The sequence below is a fragment of the Zophobas morio genome, unplaced genomic scaffold (assembly GCF_036711695.1).
Source record: "Zophobas morio isolate AGI-343-1 ecotype UQ-CSIRO unplaced genomic scaffold, CSIRO_AGI_Zmor_V1 ptg000021l, whole genome shotgun sequence".
Classification (NCBI taxonomy): Eukaryota; Metazoa; Arthropoda; class Insecta; order Coleoptera; family Tenebrionidae; genus Zophobas; species Zophobas morio.
In genome coordinates, this window is record NW_026972126.1 from 7,969,751 (window position 1) to 7,993,546 (window position 23,796).

The 23,796-nt window shown below is 32.6% G+C and overlaps 1 protein-coding gene across 1 annotated transcript in view; it reads left to right on the forward strand.

Annotated features, from left to right (window-relative positions):
* The window catches only part of LOC135132006 (Ig-like and fibronectin type-III domain-containing protein 1), a 313,291-nt gene that overhangs the window by 186,982 nt on the left and 102,513 nt on the right, over positions 1-23,796 (forward strand). The window contains exon 4 of the mRNA XM_064059917.1: positions 17,405-17,468. Within this exon, the coding sequence (XP_063915987.1) occupies positions 17,420-17,468 (49 nt within the window). The 5' untranslated portion in view covers positions 17,405-17,419. The remainder of the gene's footprint in view (positions 1-17,404; positions 17,469-23,796) is intronic.

The following is a 23,796-nucleotide window of genomic DNA, read 5'->3' on the forward strand; positions in this document are numbered from 1 at the left end:
GGGTGTCATGTTTAATTCCAAATTCTGTTTTCTTTTTCACAGACAGTGTGTCCAAAGCCTACAAAAACTTTTGATTTATTGTTAAGAACTTATAAGGCTTCATCGATAGTTTTTACTTTGTATTGTAATCGAGGATATCGGGCGACTTGCTACTTTCACATTTTCTTGATGTTTCATGACCACTATAGTACGAAAATAGTGGTCTCCTGTTTCCGTCTGTCCGTCCTCCGTCCGTCGTCCTTCTATCGTCTGTCGGTTCTCTGTATCAATTTTTAGTAGGCAGACAATCTCCGAAACTACTAGGCCGATTGTTGTCCAATTATATATGTATATTAGAAATATCAGATGGTAAAACGCTAACCAAGATTTTGCTAATCATTCCCATCAAGAATTTGATGATGTCGTCCCAAAAGATTCTATATTAAAATGATTTAAATGTTGCACAGTAATATAGTACTACACAGTTTTTCACCTAACAACCAAATTTTCGCAAAAGAATCCAAATTTTATGACCACCTTTGTAGTCTACGGGAAACTGATGCCGTTTAATATGTTAGCTGTCCGCAATAGCGATATTCCATTCAGTGTTTCTACATTTAGGTGTGTAAAGTCAGTGCTTTGGTGGTCGTCATAATTTGATTTCGGTAATCAGGAATACGAGTAATTTATCGGAAATTGAAATTTTTGTCTACTTAAGCTTAAGTGATATAGTTTTCTGTTTTGCAAAGTAAGTTCTTTCACAGAAATTCTCAGAGCTAGAATTAAAAATAAAATTAATTGAAAACTTGACGTTGATATTTTACCGACAAAACTTTGTCAAGGAAGTGAAATGAATGATAAACAACAGAAATTAAGGCAAATTCTTCAGAAATTTTTGATATTATAATTATTCAAACACAAATTAGATTTTCTGGCAGAGAAAATTATACATTTTTGACTTGTTTAATATTTTTAAAATTTCATGTAAACTCCTAAATACGCAAGCTTCTACAAGGTCATTTTTTCATATTTAGTTAGGGGAGCACTCTTAATTCGTCAACTTCTCACCACATGAATCATCCTTGCCCCAGGACCATTTAACTCCAAACCAGATATACAAGTTTTCTTTTTCGTAACATAAGGCGTTCAAATCATAGACAGTGGCGCGGTATGGGTGATTAAAATATAACACGTACATGAGTTCAGAATAATAAGCTCTCCAAAAATTCTAAAAAAATATAGTGTCATAAAAAAAGTTGGATGTCGTAGACAAATACAAAAAAATTCTTCTTACACTGTTACTGATATTACTTATCCTAATTTGTTTTGAGTGTCGATGTTATCACTAATAACAGTTTGCAAAATCTTTTTTTTATTATTCAGTCACTAATTTGGGCATGAAATTCCCATTGAAATATTATTTTATTGCAATTATTTATTATTTTGGTGTGCACTTCTCGATTTTATAATTTGTAGCTCTTTCCTGTAAGTGGATTTATAGATTATATCTGTTGGAAAATAAAAGCATTTATTTATTATTTAATCATTATTGAATAATTCTAAGTCCTGCCGAAATATAGAAATGTGAAATTTGAATTTATGACTGAAAAATATTAAATATTCCGTTTTTGAATCTTTTGCAGAACATGCCTGAAACACATCGATTACGGACTGCTGTGGTCAGATTAATTTGTCAGCAGTGCCTATTAAACGCTTCTGTAAAATATGCACACATATAAAATTGACCGTTGAAATTTAGCACATTGTGGATAATTGTCATTAATAATGAATACAATTACTAAGTCAGGTGTTTGTGATAGCGTAATAAATACGTAACAATTATTTACGACAGCTAATTTATGTGAATGTCATATTTATTTATGATGGTAAATAACACGTTTAGTTTTTCTAGAAACGGTCTAATTTTTTTCCTGTTTTCAGTTTTAGCATATTTCCAATTTTAATTCAATTGGCAAATAACTCTCCTCTTGAAGCGTCGCGTCGTCGGAATCTCGTGCTTTATCACGTTAGTAGTGTCAGATCACAAACAACAACTCTCTCTGTGTATTGTTAGGATGCATTTTAGTGTCAAATTAAAAATAAAACTGTTTTAAAGTAGACTCAAACAATTGATGTAAATTTCGCAAAATTCGTTACGTCGTGTCGAATGCTGTTGACATAATTTATCTCTTGTTTTTGTTAAATGAGTCATAAATAAATAAATTCACGAACTCCTAATTACAAAACCTATGAAAGTTCAAAGAAAAACATCGTCCAAATATTCAGACTTTGATGGTTTTTCAATCCAGATAAAATAGCACTCTTTGAGTTTTTAATTAAGAAATTTGTCAACGAAAGAAAAAGAAACCGAGGCTTTCCTTTACTCATGTTCCTTTTGAGACTTAGAGAGATTGTCTAGATCTACGAGCTCTTCGACAATACAGATGGCCGAATTTTAAGTTGTGCCAAGAACGGTCACAAGTAAATAAAAGTTGCAAGCGGAACAGAGGATCTGGATACATACCCTCATATATTGCTCAAAGAATTATAGGAAGATAAATGCCGCAAATCAAACAGGGGACGATGACAGATACGTCTGAGCGTTACAAAGGAGACCCCACAATAAATAAATAATTAATGAAAGAGATATTGTGGTATCAAGGAAACGCTTTAGGCAACCGCATTGCTTATATATCGGATTTTGATAACTAATTCACTTTGAGTAATAAATAAGTGAAGAAATGAATTTAAGTGCTTATGGTTTCGATTAACAATGCATCTAATACGCAATTTGAGGTTAATGTTGTGCCTTACGGAATTAATTAGTATTCTAGCGTCAGTTTGCTGTAGTAAATTTGTCAACAGGTGTTTAATATATAATTAATAATTTGCAGTGTGATAAAGCGTTATTGTGTACTTATTAATAAATATTAACCTGATATAGCATAACCACAATGGGCTTTTGTATTCTCCGTATATCTAATTAAAATTAGGTTTAAAGTTATTTAGACAAAACTTCCTTGTCCACACCTGAAGCCCAATTATACATTAATTTAATAAGTAGAACCGTTTTTATGTTTTAAAATTTTAAAATGACGTCATCAAATTTCTGGAAGGGATGAACAGATTCTGATTAGCGATTTACTATTATTTTTATTTTTCAACTACACTTATTCATAAAAGCTTGGTAGCTTAGGTTTAGCACAAGACCAGCGAAATTCAGTACATTGCCAGTATAGAGAACTTTGCAGACTCATTCAAATTAAGACAGATTAATTATGATGATTCGCACAGAAACTTTGTAGCTTCAGTAGAAAAAATATCGTGTGTAATTCGTATGGAGCTCATCATTTTGCTCTCGGCGTCTACTCCAAGCAAAACGACAATTTGCTTCGCTTGTTATATAAATTACTGTTTTGCTGCGTAATATATAATCACACGCTTAATAAACTTAATTTTGAACTGTAATACGAATTTTGAAGTGTAACTTGCATTTCACTCAAATAAGCATCATCATTCGACTTTTTGTCAGTAATTATAGACTATACTAATAACAGAACGCCTAACTGTAGTTCCATTAGGACTGTAATCAGCATAATTGACTCACGCTTGCTCATGCGGCAAAATAATTCGATTAAAAAAATAAAGAAACTTGGCTCGTGTCGGGTTCTCAGAGTGTCAAACTGTGTTGTAGTAAGATCCATAGGTTTATAGAAGTAATGTTTAGAAATCTCTGAAACTATTCTAATACTCTAAGCAATTGCTTGGAACTACATTTAATAATGAAAGAATTCGTCGAATTTATAGAGTTAAAATTTAAGTTTTTTTGCAAAAGCGCTTCATACATTCTTGTGTAAAGTGTGACGGCAGTCCCGACTGTGAAAATTATGATAAAGAAGAAGCTATTTCTTCATAAAATTCCACTTAGAACTGATTTTGTATAAACAATTATTTATAACATTATCGATTACATGTTTTGCCGTTGGAAGCTGTTTTATGACATCCTTAATTAACAAATTCATTTAAAGCTTAAAATATGTACGTAGCTTTGGACTTTTTTATTTTTACCCGACCGAAAAAGTTTTATTATCCCTTCGAGAATCTCTCTTGCGACAGGATTATTTTTTTTTACAATACTCTTGCGTTAATTAAGAATGTTTCATCCGCATGAAAGCATATTATATCATGCGTAATGTATTGAGTTTGTGAACTGGGAGTTTATTTTTTCATGTATTTTTTGAGAAATGTTCAAAGTTTGATTTAGCCACTTGTGGCCAAAGAATGTTTTCGTCGACTAATTCTTCACACATTTCTAACCAAAACTTTTATTATTTCATGGTTTCTGGGGTGTTGCAAAAGTTTCCACAGTAAGTAGCGTTGTGTCTACCGAAATGTATTTTTTCGTTTTACTTAGTATAGTCTTCTTTGATTCACTGTCTCTGTGATGTGGGGGCCAAATTAGAAAAACTGTAAAGTGTAAAATTAGGTTACAAAGATCCATTATCTTGACATTTATTTTGCATTTAAAATGCTAAGTAGCTTAGTGAGAATCCAGATTTATTGGAACAATTTCATTTCTGTCTGTGATTTATTCTGTGTCACTCATCATAAAACCAATTACGATATTAAGTCCTGTACTACTAAACTGTCAAGAACGTTAAATAAGCATGCTTATTTGAAATTATTATAATGTATTTTAATTCGTCTAAGTTAATGCTAAAATACGAAATATATTCAATTTAATTTAAGAAAAGCTACATGTTTTAAAATATCCGGTCTGTTCAATGCACACCGTCTTAAAAAATATGCATTTTACTTAAAACTTTATTCGTGACATAAGTATTACTTTACACGTGACCTTACACGAACTGAAATTAATTTAATCGCATAATTGCGCGTTTGTCCCCTGGCAGCTCATGATCTTAGAATTTGATAGTGGGGCGATTATATTAAAGTAACAGGTAAAAGTCACACTTTACAGAAGAACTTTCGACGGTACCGTGTTAAAATGCAATTAAAATGATTAATAATATTTGATAAAGGGTTGTATACATTACATGCTACTTTTTTAATTCCAAAATTTGTTTTTTTTTCATGTAGAATAATTTGTCTGTATTTCCACACTTGTCACCGACAAAGTGATTTCTGGTTTCATGACACGGAATGTTTTAGAAATTTTATATAAGGTATATTAAGTGGGATTAACAGAAAAATTACACAAATTGACGCTGAACGAGCAATTGTATTTCTCCTTGTTTCATTAAAAAAATAATTAACTGAATTAACAAAATCAAAATTTACAATTGATCTAAGGAACTACAAATTTAGGTGTTATATTTATGTAGAATGTTATTTATCAATCTCTTTCAAAATTGATGACGTCATCTCACTTGAAATGTATATTTCATAATACAGTCATAAACCACAATTACAGGGGTATATTACTTTATAAAATTTCAGTGGAATTTACCAAGCAAAATATTGCTGATGTCATCAAATTGTTGGTGGGGTTGACTAGACAATTTTTGATTAGCACTTCACCATCCACACGAGAAAGTGATTTAAAGTTATTTAGACAAAAACCACCTCGCCCCTGAAATAGAATCCAACATCCGGTTTCTGGTGTAAAGTTTCAAAAAGTTAGAGTCAAGTGTCAGGAAATTTAACCATCACTTTTTAAGCACGATATCTTAGATAAATATTTGATGATATATATATTATATATTTCTTTTCTATCGAATAGCACTTTTTCCCAAATTTATTGCTGCTAGTTGTGCTGCCACATATTCACTTGTATTTTTGTTCCAAATATCGTTAACTTGAGTATGAGTATAGGGTAGTATGTACTATAATTTCATGTTTTCTCGACGTTTTGTAAATCTTAAAATATTGTTACGTTGATTTGGTACTTAAAATCGGCGTGGATAAAACTCAATAATTTATTTCTCAATAACTCAAATTTACACGACTAAATACACAGCGATTATGTACAAAATAATTCCGTCACAACTTGATTGGACTCTGTCTTGACGGAATAATAATCGTTCCCGCAGGTGGCCTTTATTTAAACCCAAACTTCCTTTCTAGATATTCTGCGATCGAGGTTTCTCTGGAGTACCCATCGCGACTTCCGCTTCCAGGCTTTTGTTTAGCGAACGCCGCCCGGTCGCCGTCACTTACAATGAGTCACACAATCGTACATACTAGAAAGCCCTCGACGAAAAAATGGGTTTATTTCGTAACAATATAAAAACGTAGTTCTGCCATTTCGTCTGTCTCTTCACTGTGGTCTACTGACGCTTTTATTACTCTGAAACTACTGACTTAACAGTTGTGAAATTTTAGATATATGTATTTTAACGGTATTTTGTAGACGGTATAACTATATTTGCTTGGCTGTTTCTACTAGAAACTTGATAATTCCTCAAAAATTATGTTCGCCCTCATTTCGTCGAAAAACCTACCACTTTTCTCGAATCGCCAAATAAAATGTGGGAAATACTAGGATTTAAAAAAAAAATAACGTTCAAACTTGGTATTTACAAAATTTTGGCCCGGGACACGCTGTATTTTTCAAATCAGCGCGTCGAGATCAAATAGCCCATAATTTTTTTCTGGATTTTTTAGCTGAAACTCTATAAGTTATTTTAGGGTTCATTTCTTTGAAAATTTGGTTTCCAAACCGAATATTATCTTGCTCTGGAACAATAAAACCTTTATATTTTTGGAATTAGCACTTTGGGATCTACGTCTCAAAATTTGTGGATTTTTTTGTCCAAATAATTATTAATTTTTCAGAAGACCCTCACTATTAAATTTTTGATCAGTTCTCACATTCGAAAATTATCTAAAGACATTTTTTTTGTAGATTTCGACCTCCATAAGTTATTTTGTTTGAAGACATTGGAGAAAATTTGACGATCGCGTCATCAACTTGGGAGCAGGGGGGAGGCAGAATTTCATTGAGCTTGCCTACAATAACCTTAAAACGTTTACGACATTCCAAACCATTCTGTTTTCCTCTTACAAAGCTACATTGTCAAATGTTGTTATACAATTTTGATTTTTGTACAAACATTTGGATATCAAGGGTAAAAACTCAGTACGAATTCATAAATCACAACTGCAGAAGTATGTTATTTAAAAAAAAATTCGCCAAAATTCTGAAATGACGTCATCATTAATGATTTACCATTCCAGTAATTTAAACAACATTATTCGTCCAAATTGTAAGATGACTGGATAAATTTTCATGAACTATTTACCAGGCCTCCAATAACTTTAAAACATTTGCAAGATTTCGAAGTATTCCGTTTTAATTCCAATTTAAAAATTAAATTCAAAAATATTGTTAGATGCCCTTGACTTTTTTCCAAAAATCTGAATGTGTAAGTTAAAAACTTATAATGGATTCATAAACCACAGGTGGTGGAACTATTTTATCAAATTTTAATAAAATTTGTTCGGCAAAATTTTGTGATGACGTCATTAATTTTTTGGAGGGGATAAACAGATAAATTTTGATTCACAGTTTACCATGGTTCCGATAACCCTAAACGTTTGTGAGATTTCAGAGTATGCTTTTTCCATTTCTTAATTTCTCTACTTTTCAGAGTTCCGATTTTTCAGTTTTTCAATTCTTTAATTTTTCGAATTTTCAATTTTTCAGCTTATTGAATTCTCGGTTTTGTAGTTTCGATGTTAAATTATATAATGTTGTTATACAAGTTTGATTTTTTTCTCAAAAATTGGGTGGCTAGGGTCAACACGGATTCATAAACCACATTATCTTTACTATTGTAAATTTTGAACATGAATTTTGGTTAGCGTTTTACCCTTTACACAATATTCATAATCATAACATACATATACAATTTGACAACAATCGGTGCAGTAGTTTCTGAGGTTGTGTCCGGACTGATGGCACAGAAAGAGACGGAGAGAGAGAGAGAGAGAGATAACCAGACAGGCAGACGGACAGACGGAAACGGGAGACCTATTTTTTCATGCTCTAGAGGCAAGGGAACGTCGAGAAAACATCAAAGTAAGCAGTCGTCCTCAATGAACTCGATTACAATACTTCGAGTAAAAGAATTATTAATTGGAATATTCTTACTTTCTTTTTTTCAAATTTCTTGAAAAATTGCAGCAAATGCTGTATTTATTATTAACTTACTGTTTTAAATTAGAACAAAATATATATATAATATTGAGGTTATCGACTGAGATAGTAATAAATTGATTTTTTAGGTTATTTTTTCAGGATGGCAGTCAATAGTAAAAGAAATGAAACCTTTCTTTCTTGTTCAAGCTTTCGAGACTTCCTTTGTCTCTTCATCAGGAACGCTGTAAAATTCTTTATTGAAAAAAGAAGAAAATTGTTATAGTGCCAATGTTCAAATTTAAGTTAACCTAAATTTTTGTAAGTACCGCAATCTAATTTTCTTGTTTTTTCAATAAAGAATTTTACAGCGTTCCTGATGACGAGACAAAGGAAGTCTCGAAAGCTTGAACAAGAAAGAAAGGTTTGATTTCTTTTACTATTGACTGCCATCCTGAAAAAATAACCTAAAAAATCAATTTATATATATATATATTTTTTTTAAATGTTGTGGTTTGATCTGGTTTTAATAAAAATCTATCGTTGTAATTATTTTTTCATTATATATATTTACATTTTAACCACATTCTTCCTAGTATACTTGATGAAAAATAAATATTTTTATTTATTTACTTGAAAATCTAAATGTGACTTAGCTTCTGTGATGAGTACATATATATTTTTACCAATAGTTTATCGAACATTTATAACAAAGTTTAAAATAACAGATATCGTATTTTCTATAGTTTTTCAATGAATGTAAGACGTATAGTGTGCCAAGGAATATACTGATTTTACGATATTGACTTTTCCAAGCCCTAGTTTGCTAACAAACAACCTTTTCAAGTAATAGGGTTAAAAATAAACCAAATGTAAAAATGAGCGTCTATGTAATTTAAGGATGGTGTCGTAAATTTGCACTTTATAAGGTGTAGTATTCGTTGACCATGGTAGCGAAGGAATCAAAGTCGTAAAACCAGTATAGTCCTTGGTTCACTATAAGAATATTGTAAAAGGGCAACCCTTACATACCAAGCTCCTCTTAATTATGGGTCCCCGACAGGACAAAATATTAACCAGCGATAGTACAATCAATCAAAGCCTGTGGTTTAAAAAAAGAACATTGATAATAACATCAAAATGTAGGAGAAATAAAGTGACCCATGCGGAGATTGAACCTGCGACGTGATCGGAATTGCGACCTTCGTGTTCTAGGATAAATATGACCTAACCAACTGAGCTACACGCTCGATCTATTGTGTTCCTCTTCTATTGGTATACAAGTAGTTCTATACTAAGATTAATATAATACTACTGTATCCGTTAGAAATCATCTGCCCAATACAAATCGATACAGATAACAGGCGACACACAGACGGAAATGGAAGACCTATTTTTTCATACTCTAGGGGTCATGAAACGTCGAGGAAATGTGAAAGTAGCCATTCGCCGGATAGACCCTGTTACGATACTTCCTTAACTGGCACTCGCGAAGTAAAAATTTAAATTTAATAGAAGAATGGAGAAAATGCTTAATCGTGCTTTAATTAATTAAAATAAATTTTAATCAAAATTAAACAACTTTAAATTGGAATCTATTTTTTGTTCTCCAAAGATTCGCTATTTCCTTCATGATAATAATACGTTTGTCTTCCGGCGATTTTAAATCCACCAGAAAACTAACGAATTGCATAATATGTAAATTAAAAGATTATATAAAAGACTTCTTTTGGTTATGAAAAATTATGCTTTGACATGCACCGAGTATTGGTCGTGTTTCAGAGGACGAGTGAAATAATGTGCCATTCTTCACACAATTTGTTCTTAATTTTAACTGGAAAAAGTTGCTACATGTAGCTTCAATGTTCACGATCAACTTAACGAAATAAAATTCTAAATATAAAATGCAGAAAACCCCACAACGTAAAACCGCCACAGCTGTTCAACCCGTATCCATAAGCAACCACTGCTAACTGTTCACACCGCCCAAGATTGATCGCCATCGTCGCTGCAGCCAAGCTTAACTAAAATAATGACGCCACCCATTCATAGAAACCTCGGCTCTAGTCACTTAGTGCTAGTTAATTTTTCAGTTGACGCAAACCGTTGCACTTGCAACATGACGTTAAACAGATAAATAGGTAGGCCACATACCGTACTGCAATATTTTTCAATTATTATTGTTCTTACAATAAGAGAAGGTCTTGACCAGGTAAGCGGATTACTCCCCTCATTGTGTAACAGTTAAGCCATTACCGCATTATATCTTTAGCTGAACTATACGACATTATAAATTTCACGTTTTTTATCTATTAGCTGCAAAGTCAGTTGACTTAGGAAGAAACCACTCAGTGGAATTAAAAACCGAATATGTATTTTAAGTACTATGTAAATTAAAAAAAAATATTGGAGTAACCGATTACTTTTTAAATTGATTTTCACCAACTAATTTAAAAACATCGTATGGAATTAGGGAGATAAAAGTCGCAGTCCGTTAAAATCGTATTTTTCTCTAAATATCGATTTATGCCGAAACGTTTTAATAAACAAAGCCTTAAGCTCTGACCGAAGATCCGGCCCAAACCAATTCGTCATTCTCGCCTGTCAGAAGCGCTCCGGGTAAATCCCCCGGACAATTCCGAAGGACATCTGTTGATACGTTCCCAAGGGTGAGGAGAACCAGTTTAAAAAGTCCATATCGACGCATTTGTATGCGTCCCACGACACGCTGTGACCACGAAAATAAACAGAACCGTCGCGAAAATATGTCAGTTGGACTCAATCTGCTTCGGTGCAGATTCAGAAGGCCTCTCGATCGGATTTGCTCGTCTTTTTTCGATTTAATCTGAGACCTGGAACGGTCAGCTGTAATTTATAACTTTCAGCATGGAACCGTGAATTGTTTTTTTACCGAAAAAATTCTTTTTGTTGTTGATTCTCGACTTCAGTTTGAAATTTGTTTTTGTTTACTGAAGTTTAAACCCTTAGACTATTAATTTACCAGTGGCATTCAGTGGTGGCTTTGCTGAAATGAAACGGGGTTTTAAAAGGATTATCAGACCTCACCTTCACATTCAGTTGGTTTTTACTGCTGTTTTTGGTGAGGGCTGGGAAGATGGCCGGTTTGTCGGGAAACGTGTTGCATGTTTTCTTGAAATAAGTTGCTAAATATTAGGGCTGGGATAACGAAGTAATGTTGGAATTTTGGCTAATTATTTTAGGAATAAATTAAATAAGAATGATTTATAGCGGGTAATAAAGCCGAGAAAAGTACGAGAGCTCTAAGCAAACACTAAAACAGTTAATCTGCAGTGGTTCTGCGTTCCTTCAAATATTACTTTTAATTCTGGTTAGCGTGCTAAATGTATTTTTTATTTGTTTGTTCATGTTCCTTGAGTCACAATCTTTACACTTAAGATTAACGAGCTACGATTTGAATATTAATGAATAAATTATTATTTTATTTGTACTGCATTAGCAAATCTTTGACATTTTTTTCAACTCGATTTTTTTAATAAAAATCATAAACGACAAACACCTACAGGTCTATGTTCTTATACAAAAGTTAAGTAGCATTAACTATATATGTAAAATTTTGAAGTGACATCATAACATTTTTGGTAGTCATGATTTGACAAATAAAAATCGACGCAGACAGACAGACGATAGAGCACAGACAGACGAAAAAGCGAGACCTACTCTTTCGTATTCCCGGGGTCACCATACGTCGAGACATCCTGAAAGTAGCCATTTGTTGAATTGTTTCTATTACAATACTTTCTTAAGAAATAAAATTTGTAGATGTAGTGATAATTAAATTTTCATTTTTATTGCTACATTGCAGTTTAAGGAACGCGTCTACCACTTCTGTTTTCAAAAATTTAGTTGCTATAAATTATGAGTCTCCGGCATGTTAACTGCTATTATGTGATGATGATAAACTCGTTTTATGACAGAGTAATGTACCAAACACTATGTTTAACAATAGCTAAGCTATTTTAACTACAGCCATATTTAAAGCCATAAGACGTGGAAACACTTGTGTAGTGGTGTAATAAAGAACACTTTATGTCCTATTAAGGGACAAAAACCGTAGGGAACGAGTTAAGAAACTATCTATAATTTCGATCTTGCCGAACCCTGTTGAAATTATATAAATATGTATTTAAATGACTAAATATTTTAAAACTATTTGAAGACAATTAACCTTTTTACTTGATTTTACTTTTCTACTTTGTTTCGTGTCACTAAATTCAACCATTTAAATTGTCGATGACAAGCCCCAATGCACTGTTTTTAATAAATACTCATGTGTTGCTCAGAACGGTGAATAAAATAACTGAATTTAAAAAGTATCGATTTCGTAGTACAGACTCATCATTTTAGTTCACAATGAGTTTTTACAAGACTATCTATCAATATCGTTAAACCAAGATTTAAACTCTTTTTTAATGCACAGCTCAAGCCATAACTCATACTATCAGCAGTTAATAAAATACAACTTTTACTGTTCGCAACTATTATTGATATATTCCCTGATGTAACATTAATATTAGTGGTGATAGAAATAATATATTGAAACATTCGGAATTAAATAAATCTAAAACTTTGCTCCAAACTTTCCTCACTTTTGCAGAAAAATCATTACTGCATGCATTTCAAGTATTATTAGCAGACTTCGGCATCGCGGAAGTGATGCTTATTGCCGTCTGATCGCCAGCGTATTGTATTGCAGTCGTGGCCTACCACTTCGGCAATTCTTAATATGAATTACTACTTTTTATAGGTTTTTCTTAGTTATACGATGCTAAAATGTTTTAAAAATTAAAAATAATTGTTCATCATCACAATTTTCGTGATGATCTTGATCAGATAAACCCTAAATTGCATCAAACGCAACTGAGGTTGAGACTACACAGACAAAGACTACTATTACCTAACTCTGGTTATTAGTTAGTTATTACTAGAGCTGTGCGGTCGAAATTTAAACGCTGCGAATTGACCCCCACTCCGGCAGGCCAGAGGCTTGCAACCGACGTTATGTATCGCGAAGAAAATTACGCGAAAAATAATGTTAACGGCATGTCCGTTGATGATTTTAAAATCCATATTCACGAAATAAGAGTAATAATAATTTTAATAATGTTCAGGTGTCCGTCTCGTTGACAATAAAACTATTTGTGTGAATTATCAAAAATAATCCACAACTGAAAAGCGAGAAGCGATCAAGGCAAGGCTGTAGCGATCGGCACTGTGGGCCGATAGTGGGGGTAAATAAATTTCGACCGCACAGCTCTAGTTATTACTTTCCAATTCTGATTTATCTGATAGTTCGCCTTACTTCCAGGGGTAACTAAATTAATTTTATATACAGAATACGTAATTACATGTGTTTTCCCTTACATCTCATTAATTATACCGGGTGTCTGGAAAATGGCGGATTAACTCTTCAGGACGTTATGTACTTACGGGGATTTCGAAAGTCCCAAAAAATTAATAAAAAAATTCTTTATGGTGTAGATTACGAAAAAAAAAATTTATCAAAATAAAAGAAAGCAGTATGCAGTAATAAAACATAGAGTTCTACTTGAAAAAATTGAGATATGGCTTGTTGAAAACTGTAATATATAACCTGGAAACGTCGCATTCGAAGTTCTAAAGCAAAGTATACTTAATAGGGGCCAATAATATCATGTAAATATAATTTTGTATATAGGGTACTCAGTAAAAAAAAAACACTAAATTGTATGTTGCGGTTCTAAAATAATACACTCTTTATAGCTGAAAATAATTCTAGCAGCTCAAAGACAAATAAACTATGGTACTGACTTTTTAGTCTCTTACAATTAAGAAGATATTAAGAAACGCACACTTAATAACTCACCCTGTAAATACTGTGAATCAGAGCACTATTGTATAATTGTAATGGTGAATTAGGTCGGAATTTATTTCTTCGAAAAATGTTAAAATATGATTTTGCAAAATTTTATTTTTTTCTGATAGCCACTATAACTAAAAAAAAATATCTACGAGAATGGGATACGAGCACAGCTCAAGTTGCTGAAAGTTTGCTCTTTAGGTTATTCTATCAAGGCCTGCTTGTCTGTACGTGTGCGAGATATTGATTATATGATATACTCGGCAAATATTGCACAAACATTTTTGTAAAAATCAAAGCGCATTCATAAACCCCATGTGTAGGAGCTGTATTCTTTTATAAAATTTACATAATGTTTAATTTTGCTTTCCTTCGGTCGGAAGTTAGCAGTAATGTTTAATGTACAAAATTTTAAAGGGACGTCATCAGATTGTTGGTGGGGGTGATTTGACAAATTTTGATAAGCATTTTACCTATTAGAGCATCTTAAAATTTCGTGAATTATCAAAATGACTTTTTATCTTGGTTAATTATTCGAAAACAATTCTTGCTATAACACCTTGGTAAAGTTTCGTTAAATTTTTAGACGCTATGAATAAATGGTAATATTTTTACTAGAACTTTTTACTTATTTTTTGCCGTAACCTTTAAATTATGCAGTATTGCTCTAAACCACCCTGTATATATAGTAATTAATAATAACGTCAACGGCGTCGCTATAACTTGAATTAAAATAAAATTGTAGTTAATGTCTTTGAAGACGTCATCAACTTATTCTATATTTTATATGTACAGTGTGATACTAATCATATTTTTACTGTTTTCGCAGAATTTTAGAAAAATCAGTAGGCCAATTTCTGGAATAATCACAGTTATTTTTTTTAACACATTAGTTATAGAACATTGTCAAAACGCTGCCATGTTTTAATAAACATTTTTTAAATATTTTTTTCAGACGACCTGATTAACTTTCTTGAAACAGTGTCCTGTGGATCGAGTGATCACTTGTTAGTGTCTTACGTAGTTTAGGGTGAGATTTAAAGAATCAAATTTCACGTTGATAGCGTTAATTAATGTTTTGCAGATATTAATAAACAAATTTTGATAGATATATGTTATTATCTTCACGATAATCTTAACGTACTTTCAAATCAACCAGTCTGTAGGTTCGAAGGTAAGCTCTTCAGTGTAATTTTAAAGGCCAGATGCCTATATATTTACTTATAGGTATATATTTTTTTTACATATCATCCATGTAATATGAATTGATTATATTTTTATAGTGTGCGAAAACTAATTTATGTATTTATTTTTATTAACAACGTATAGTATAATCTTGCTACTCCATTATTGATATGTGACACAAAATTGTAGATATGTGTAAAAAAGCGCAAGATGTGAAGTAAAATAGTTACAAACTTCAAGAAGCTGAAGAACTTCAGGTTTTTCTAATAAAATGTTTATGAAAATTTTATAAATATGTATGGCCGCCCACCAACATATTAGGTCCTCCAATTTTATTATTATAGCGTAACTCTTAATCAAAAATGACGTCCTTCTAACAAAAAACGTAACATCCAGTGGCGGCTCGTCAGGGGAGGCAGGGGAGGCAGTGCCTCCCCTGGAAAAATTGACTATTAGTTTTTGTTTTAATATCTCTCAACTTCAAATATATTTTAAAGATATAGCAAATAACTTTTTTTCACTAGCAGCCTGGACGCATGCAAATGTCGACTCATTTAGTGGTAGCAAATTCAACTTTTGCTACCACGGGTTCAAAAAGAAAAATTGAGGTTATGTAAGCAATGTTTGATGTGATTATTTCTTAAAAAATGAACAAATGTGTGCTACAAACATTACTTGAGTATACGCATGGTAGTTGGTAGACGGTAGAAGATAAAATGATTAACTCAGCGACAAGTATAAACGGTTTTCTTTGTGTTGAAGATTTAGATCAAGTTTGATTAGAAATCAAAACAAAATCATGTTGCGTCAAAAAATTGAACGTTTATTTTTCAGTTTATTGTCTTATGGTTTCTACTAGTGAAAAAAATAGTATATTAACCACGGTTGCAAAGCAACTTCTAGACCTCGCACGTAGAGCCCTCGACGCTGCGCGTCTCGGGTTCTAATTTGCGCTCGGTCTAGAATGCTTGGCTCTGCAACCTTGGCTAATAATATACTATTATAGAACACTGTGATTTATTAAAACGCGTCTTGGTAACATATTTTGAAGTACGCGCTTTCGACAGGAATAAGCGCTGATCATCACCGTGTAGGCCAACTTCAGACGGAGGCATGCCTCAGATAGACGGATATCTTCAGTATGATTAGTCAGTGGTGCTAATATGTTTTTGAGAAAGACAATAGTCAGCAGTGCTTTATCAAAGCGCCAGCGGAGGCACCAACGCCTACCGTCCTTAAGCCAATCGGATCGAATTTTTTAATCTCACAGTGAAACTGCACAATGCTGAACAAGGATGCTGAATGCATTTAGCGTGCATTTAGTTGTGCATTAATTAGACGCGAGAAAAGGTGTTCACTGCATGTGCATTGCCAAGGTTATGTATTAAAACTTAAAACTTGAAAACATTAGGACCATGAAAATGCCAATCTTGCAATGCTGATAGGAACTAAGAATCTCTAATTCTCTAACGATATTGTAGAATTTCTTATAAAGTTTAAATATTTAAGCACGGTTTTCTTACGACGAACAGTTGTATGTCAAAGATTTAGGAACCTCTCATCCCAGATTTGAGCAGAACTTTATTACTTAATTGATTAATATATTTAAATCAGCCCTAGATCATATGAATTAAAATTTATGCTAATAAAGCAAATTCTGTAGTCTTTACACATTCTCGTTGGATTGTGTGAAGCAATTAAATGTTTTTTTGTTCGAAAAGGGTGGAAATATGTTACTGACTCACAGTTATTTGTATTGTTTTCATAAAAACGGATAAGAATCTGTCTTTTTACAAAAGTAATTGCGAACATGTTAATTAATACCTGCTGATTTTGAAACGAAAATGTTGCCTCCCCTAACGGAAAGACCACGAGCCGCTACTGGTAACATCTATATTTTATTAACATTTTTTTGGGATAATTTCTAATTGGATAAATGCCGGTAAAATTTTAGAACAAACACGTGTCTTGGTAGTTGTTTCAGTGTTTACCTATAATATGACTAGTTTGTCTTCTTAGTATGTTACATTAAGGCATCGTGTATTATTCATGTTGTTTTCTCAACCAAGGTAATGCTGTTTGAAGACGGCAATCAAAGCCAACTCTGAATCGAAATCTTTTCCATCGAAACGTAAATAGTTTTTCCACAGTATCATAACACAATTTATTACATCTTAAGAGATCATCGATAAGATAGAACCGATAAACTTTTATATTTATTTTGTATCCTTCGCACACACTGACCCTGTTCTTTGTTCTAGAAGCGGCCCAACGCCATGCTGCCAGCGGTGGTGGTGTTCACAGCCGCCTTAGGGCTGATATCTGGTAAGCATCACTACCTTATAAATTATTCCGAGTCCGGGCGTAGACGAGGGATTTAAATAGTTGACGGGCGAGGTGACAAATTCGGGATCCTAGTGGACCGGAAACTTTATTTGTCCCCGAACGGATGCAGATTAGCGGCAACATCGGGATACTTATACTTGTTTGACAATACAAGTGTGAAAATAACAGGTGGAAGAAGATGCGGACGAAAATAGCCTCCGGAGACTGCGCCTACATACTTCAATCCCGATGTTGTATCTTATTTACTCAAGTAAATTGGAAGATCTCTGTGTAAATTAAAACCCACTTCATCCGGAAAGAAGCTCGGCTTGAACGTGCCTTTTTGGCACAAAGACCCCCAAAGATGCGAAATCGAAAATAAATATTGACGGCGGCAGATTTGGGGATGTTTTAATTTTGTATGAACAACGTGACTTATATGGCTTAAATGAAGGGAGGTTTTGCTTATCTAAGTTTAAAGTAGGGACTAAGTTTTGGAGAGTAATTCAGTATTTACTTTATAACTCACTTAAAGCAAACAGTGTTGTGGGGTTTGGCATGGACGAATAAAGTTTATTATTTGAGCTAGGTTGTGGAAACTTGTTTATGAATAAAGGAGCTATAATTATTGATGCAGAACTATGTAACTTCTGTAACAGTGAAGTGAAGAGTCACGATTATTCTGTCTGTTATCTTTTTGTTTATTTTAGGATGGCTTTGACAACGCTTTACCTTTAATGAGAGAAATTTTATTGTAAAATAAGTTCAGGAATTTTCACTTAAGTTTAAATAGTGTGGGACGACATTTGCTTAACAAATTTGCAATTGACTAACGTTTCAGAAAATATACTTATTTCCTGTTGAGAATGGAAGCTTTCTCCTACGTGACTTTGTAATGCGTGAAGAGCTTTTTCAGTGATTATATAATGTATCAAAAGAAACATTCCGTTGGGAGACTATTGTTGGCGTAAGCATAAGTCTCTCAAATTTAGGGGAAAATGTAAATTACTAAAACCCGGAAAGTGTTCAATATTGAGAATTTTCTCCCCAAGAACAATTATTTTGTAAAAATATTCTATTTGAGAATAAAGAATAACTGTTACAATAATTTTTAGTATTAAAAACCATGTCATATTCAAGATTTTGAAACTCATTACTTCTGAAACTGAATATTACTTACATTCCCAATTTCATCTAAAAAATTACTATTTAAAAAAAATAATTTATTGCAACCACAACATTTAAAGTTTAAAAAATTCGAATTACAACAATTATTATTATTATCACTATATTAAGCCGCACATTTTATTTCTTATCCATTTCTACCGGTAGGAACTCGATCGAAGTAGGTCATGGAAGCGTGCCGCCTATCACTTTATGTGTTAAATGCACAAAGACGCACGACAATCTTGCCAAAGATGTTTACAGAATCTGCTCGAGTCGTCTCAAATCATCAACAACTTCCTCAGATACTGAACGTCTTCCAGAAGATTTGCCTTTGTTGACACTACCGGTAATTACGTTTTTTGAATATGCAAATCAGGGTATTTCGCCAGATATTCTTGCTTACAAGCGGTTACAACACATACTCTCTCCGTTTACGATTGTCCCATTGGGATAACAAGAATTCATGGCCAACTACGCCCTTAGAATTATTTATAAAAACCCTGTACAACCGTCTTACGGAAACTTTTTGAGATTTAAGAAGTGCACAAATTTATTTTGGCATGTTTGGTTAATCTAAGTTGGTAACCGGAAGTTTGGTAAGTTTCCGGCGTAACTCTTTTGTTGTTTAATATTTTTAAGTTAATTTTGAATGTATCTCAGGACATGATGCTGCCTTTCATTCGCTACAAGGAAACAAGTTTTCGCGTCGCTTTACATCGTCTCAAATAAACTTCTAAAAAAGAAAACAAAACTTTAAGTTTAATGTCAGCCCGGGTGAATAAGATTGGCAGATCTTTAAAATGAAAACAGATAATATTTATTTGTATGATTTCTACTATTGTCAAACCACTGACTGTAGTGCTTATTCTTATTACTCAAATTTATTAACGTTAAATATTAACTACTGTAAATTCTAAAGCCAGTATGACAGTCATTTTTATTCAGTTTCATGCCATTAGAATAGAAAAGGTACTTTAACTAGTATTTATTGTCTAAATATTGAGTCTCTAGGGCGCCAGTAAGTTAGATCAAAATAGCTCACCTTTATCACTACCACTACCAAGTATTGATGACGTTAATTTATAATTTATGGCCTAATTGTTAAAAAAGGGTGACACAATGCATATCAATAAGGTCCAGTCAACCAAATCCCACTTCTGGTATCCATGTTTACAAAATAAAGTACATTTGAATCCTTCTTACATTACAAAAGATTTACGAAGCACAATTTCCAGATGACGTCATCGAATTGTTGGTGGGAGCGCTAAAACAAATTTGGTTAGATTTTTACATCTATATGTGATGTAAGCGGGTGAGATGGGGGTTGGTGGGTGGGTGGGGCTTATCTTTTGACTTTCTTTCCGTAAGATATTTAGGTTTTTATACTTACTAGAATATCAAATGTTGAATTTGAGGTTAAAATTTTGTCCAGCTATGTCACCAGAGTTGTCAGGTCTACTGATTTACGCTACAATTTTACAGAAAAATTAAGTTGTGCATATTAAAAGTTTCGATATTTCCTTTTACTTTAAAGAGAATATTAGGAATATACATTCATTTCCTTTTCTCAAAATAGTCTATTTTCAACAATACGATAATACCTCAAACATGTTATACTTGGTAATTTCTTATACAGAAATATGGATTTTGTAATTAAGGTCTCACAACGAATAAATAATCACAATTGAGATCAGGGTGGGTGGGTGGGGCATAATATTCGGCTTCTTTTTCTTAATATGTATACATAGTTTAGTTTTAATCCTGTAATTCCATTAAGTATATCTTCCTAGTGCTAGCTCTACTCCACTTAAAATGCATGCTTTCACACTAATTTCTGAGGCAACTAAATAAGAAAAATTGGTTGAAGGCTATTTCGACTGAACTTTCCTCGGCCTTGAGGTATAGTCCGGCAAATACCGCCTCCTTACAAAGTTATAAAGTTTGATGTTGCGATTTTCGCTTTGTGACAATCTTTATATAATAAAAACCACTGACATAAATAACACAACCGCAGCCCCTACCTATGAAACATAAAATATATAGATATTCTCAATTTCTCAGTACATGCTTAACTTCAAGTGTTTATCTTTTAAAAGAATATGACGTTTGACTGATTTTGTTTCGTTAACGCAGAGGAGAGGACTGCTTAATTAATTAACCACGCTTTGTTATTTTCCCAAAAACTCACAAATTTGAAAATCATTTATTCGGCAAAATTGTAGGTTGACGGATAAATTTTGATTAACGATTTACCATGCTTCCAGTAAGCTTAAAATAACTGTAAGATTACATAGCATTTCAAAGTTAAATTATTGTAATACGTAAATATATAATTTTCATTTTTTTCAAAAAAATCTGAACGCCAAGGGCAGAAGCTCAGCACGGATACATAAATCACCCATGCAGGAGTATGTAATTCTATCAAATTTAAAGATAATTTGTTAGCCAAAGCTCTAAAATAATGTGATCATTTTTTAGCAGGCATAAACGAAAAAAATTTGATTAACGATTTACCATACTTATGATAATAATCTTAAGAAGCATGTTTTCAGAGCATTCGGTTTTGCAAGTTTATAGTTAAGTTGTAAATGTTTTTTTTTTTAATTTGGACTTTTTTTCTCAAAAATCTGGATCTGTGGGGTAAAAACTCTAGACGGTGTGCAGGAGTATGTTTTTTTATAAAAATAAGATTTACTAATGTAAATTTTGGTGAACACGTGGGGATGATTAGCCAAATATTGGTTAGCGTTTTACTTACCATCTACATCTACACAACTGGTGCCATTGTAATATATGTTTTTGCTTAGCATACATGTTTTAAGTTTTCGAGTACCTACTTTAATTTTTGGTATTTAATTTTTAAGACATGTTTTCATTATAATTTTTATTTTGTTGGAAGCCCTTTTTCTTAATATTTGCGACCGTTTTTTCAGAAACTTCCAAAGCTAAGGAAGTATTATAATCCGAGTTCATCGCGCGACTGCTACTTTCATTTCTTCTAGACGTGTCATGACCCCAAGAGTACGAAAAAATTGTCTCCCATTTCTGTTTGTCTGTCTGGCTGTCTGCCGTCTGTCCGGATTTTTATTAGGCAGATAATCTCCAAAACCACTGGACCGATTGTTGTCAAATTTTGTATGTACATTAGAAATATCAAGTAGATGGTAAAATGCTAACCAGAATTTGGTTAATCATTCCCACCAACAATTTGATAACATACCTAAATTTCATGAAATACTCCGGTATTGGTGGTTTATGAATCTATATTGATTTTTTTATTATTATTACATGTACTTATTGTTCAATCCGTCTTGTTCTTTAGACACATAGTAAGATACTGCGTAACATCAAACGTGGCGCAGTGATACAGCATCAGATCAGAAAATCTAAGCTCCGGCGATTGAAACTAGTCGGAAGCACGTCTTGCTTGTCATTATATGAAAACAAATTTAATACAGTTAATCACTCCCTAATTTTTTATTGATCAAATTAAGAAGAGTCACCGTTTTTTCTTGAAGAACTGGGAATGCGCCCGAATTATGACAATAATATTCAGAACATTTGGTCTATTGTGGCTTAATTAAACAAATTTCTACTCGTACGTGCTAATCGTGAGACCTTTTCGATGTACTAAACACAAACAACCGAAGTTATTGAAGTTGTCACAAAACAAAAACCGAAAAATCAAATTTTTATTTCAAAAAGCGGAATTTGTAGAACTGTACTTCTGAAACGGGAGAAGTTCTTTCGAAATAACCTTCTACCGATTTTTCTCAAAGGCGACTTTGTCCTAAAATGGTGAAATCAATAAAAAGTAAGACAGTCATTTACTTAATTGCTGTAAAGGTTTCAGGAAGTGGCTTGTGAGGTACCAACCCAATAAAGAAAAAATGAATCTTATTTACAAGTAAAATACTTTACTTACTGGATGATACTGATATTTTTTCTGACAAGAAATGCTTTATATTTACTGCAAATAAACGTCTGAATTTTTCATTTGTGGTTATTAGACGAACCAGAACAATATTCTAGTGTAAAATGTTTGGATATTCTTAATAGTACATGTTTATACAGAAAATGATCCAAATTTGCCAAGGTCGGCTAAAATTAAATTAGTATTATGTGTTATTTAGTACAATTTTTATAAGACGTAAAAAATATTTGACTACTACTTCGTCAACAAAGTTTATAAAAAGTTTATAAAAAGTTTTAAAAAAAATTTAGACCAATTTGTTCCATGTAAATTGAAACAAATAACATTAAAACTGATTTGGTAAAACAACAAAAGCATAGAATTTCAAGGTTCTCTTAGGTATTTACTTTAAGCTTCCGGCTGTTCTTCATGAAATAATTAATAAACTGAAATATTAAAAAAAAATTTAATATCCTTTTTCCCGACTTTTAGCTTTTCCCCGTGAGCAGTTTCGAAAATGGTATATTTTCTTAATACTTTAGTTTATTATTTCATAAGAAATATCCGAAAATCCAAAGTGATAATAAGAATACAATATTAAACTTTTTCACAAAGTTAAAAAAGTGGTTTGTAATATTGTAAAAAATAGGTATTGACAATAAAACTGATCATACAAAACAAGAATCAAATGACAAAAAGTATCGCTGATAGCTGAAAAGCTTCTTCACGGTTATGTTTTAGACAGAAGTCACACTGCGGTAATTGATTTTAGTTTCTAAACGCGTTAAACTCATGTTATGACATTCACAGCTCAGATTTACCACACGACAGATAGAGGAATTTCTGAAAAACAGATTAAATAAAAAAAATTCATCTTAAAATGTGTTGTTCATCAGTTTTATCTAATATGAAGACACAAAGAGTGTTACGAAGTGGTAATTTTAAAAATACAATATTTGCCCCTGAAAGATTTATATAAGTTGTTCAAACTTAGCAAAAATGTCACGTTTCTAACTCACTTTCAAAGCGAGAAACGAGTACTGCTCTATACTACTACATTAATAAATTGTAGGATTTAAGAGTAAATTCTGCTGTGGTACAAGTGAGTGGAATTTGCCAACAATTCTACTTCCAACTATATCACTGAGGCAGTAAGGAATATCACTGAATAATAAACACGGCAGTGAGATTGCGGTTACTGTACATTACTGAGGGATTTTGCACAATGCATTGCATGGTTCTGGATGC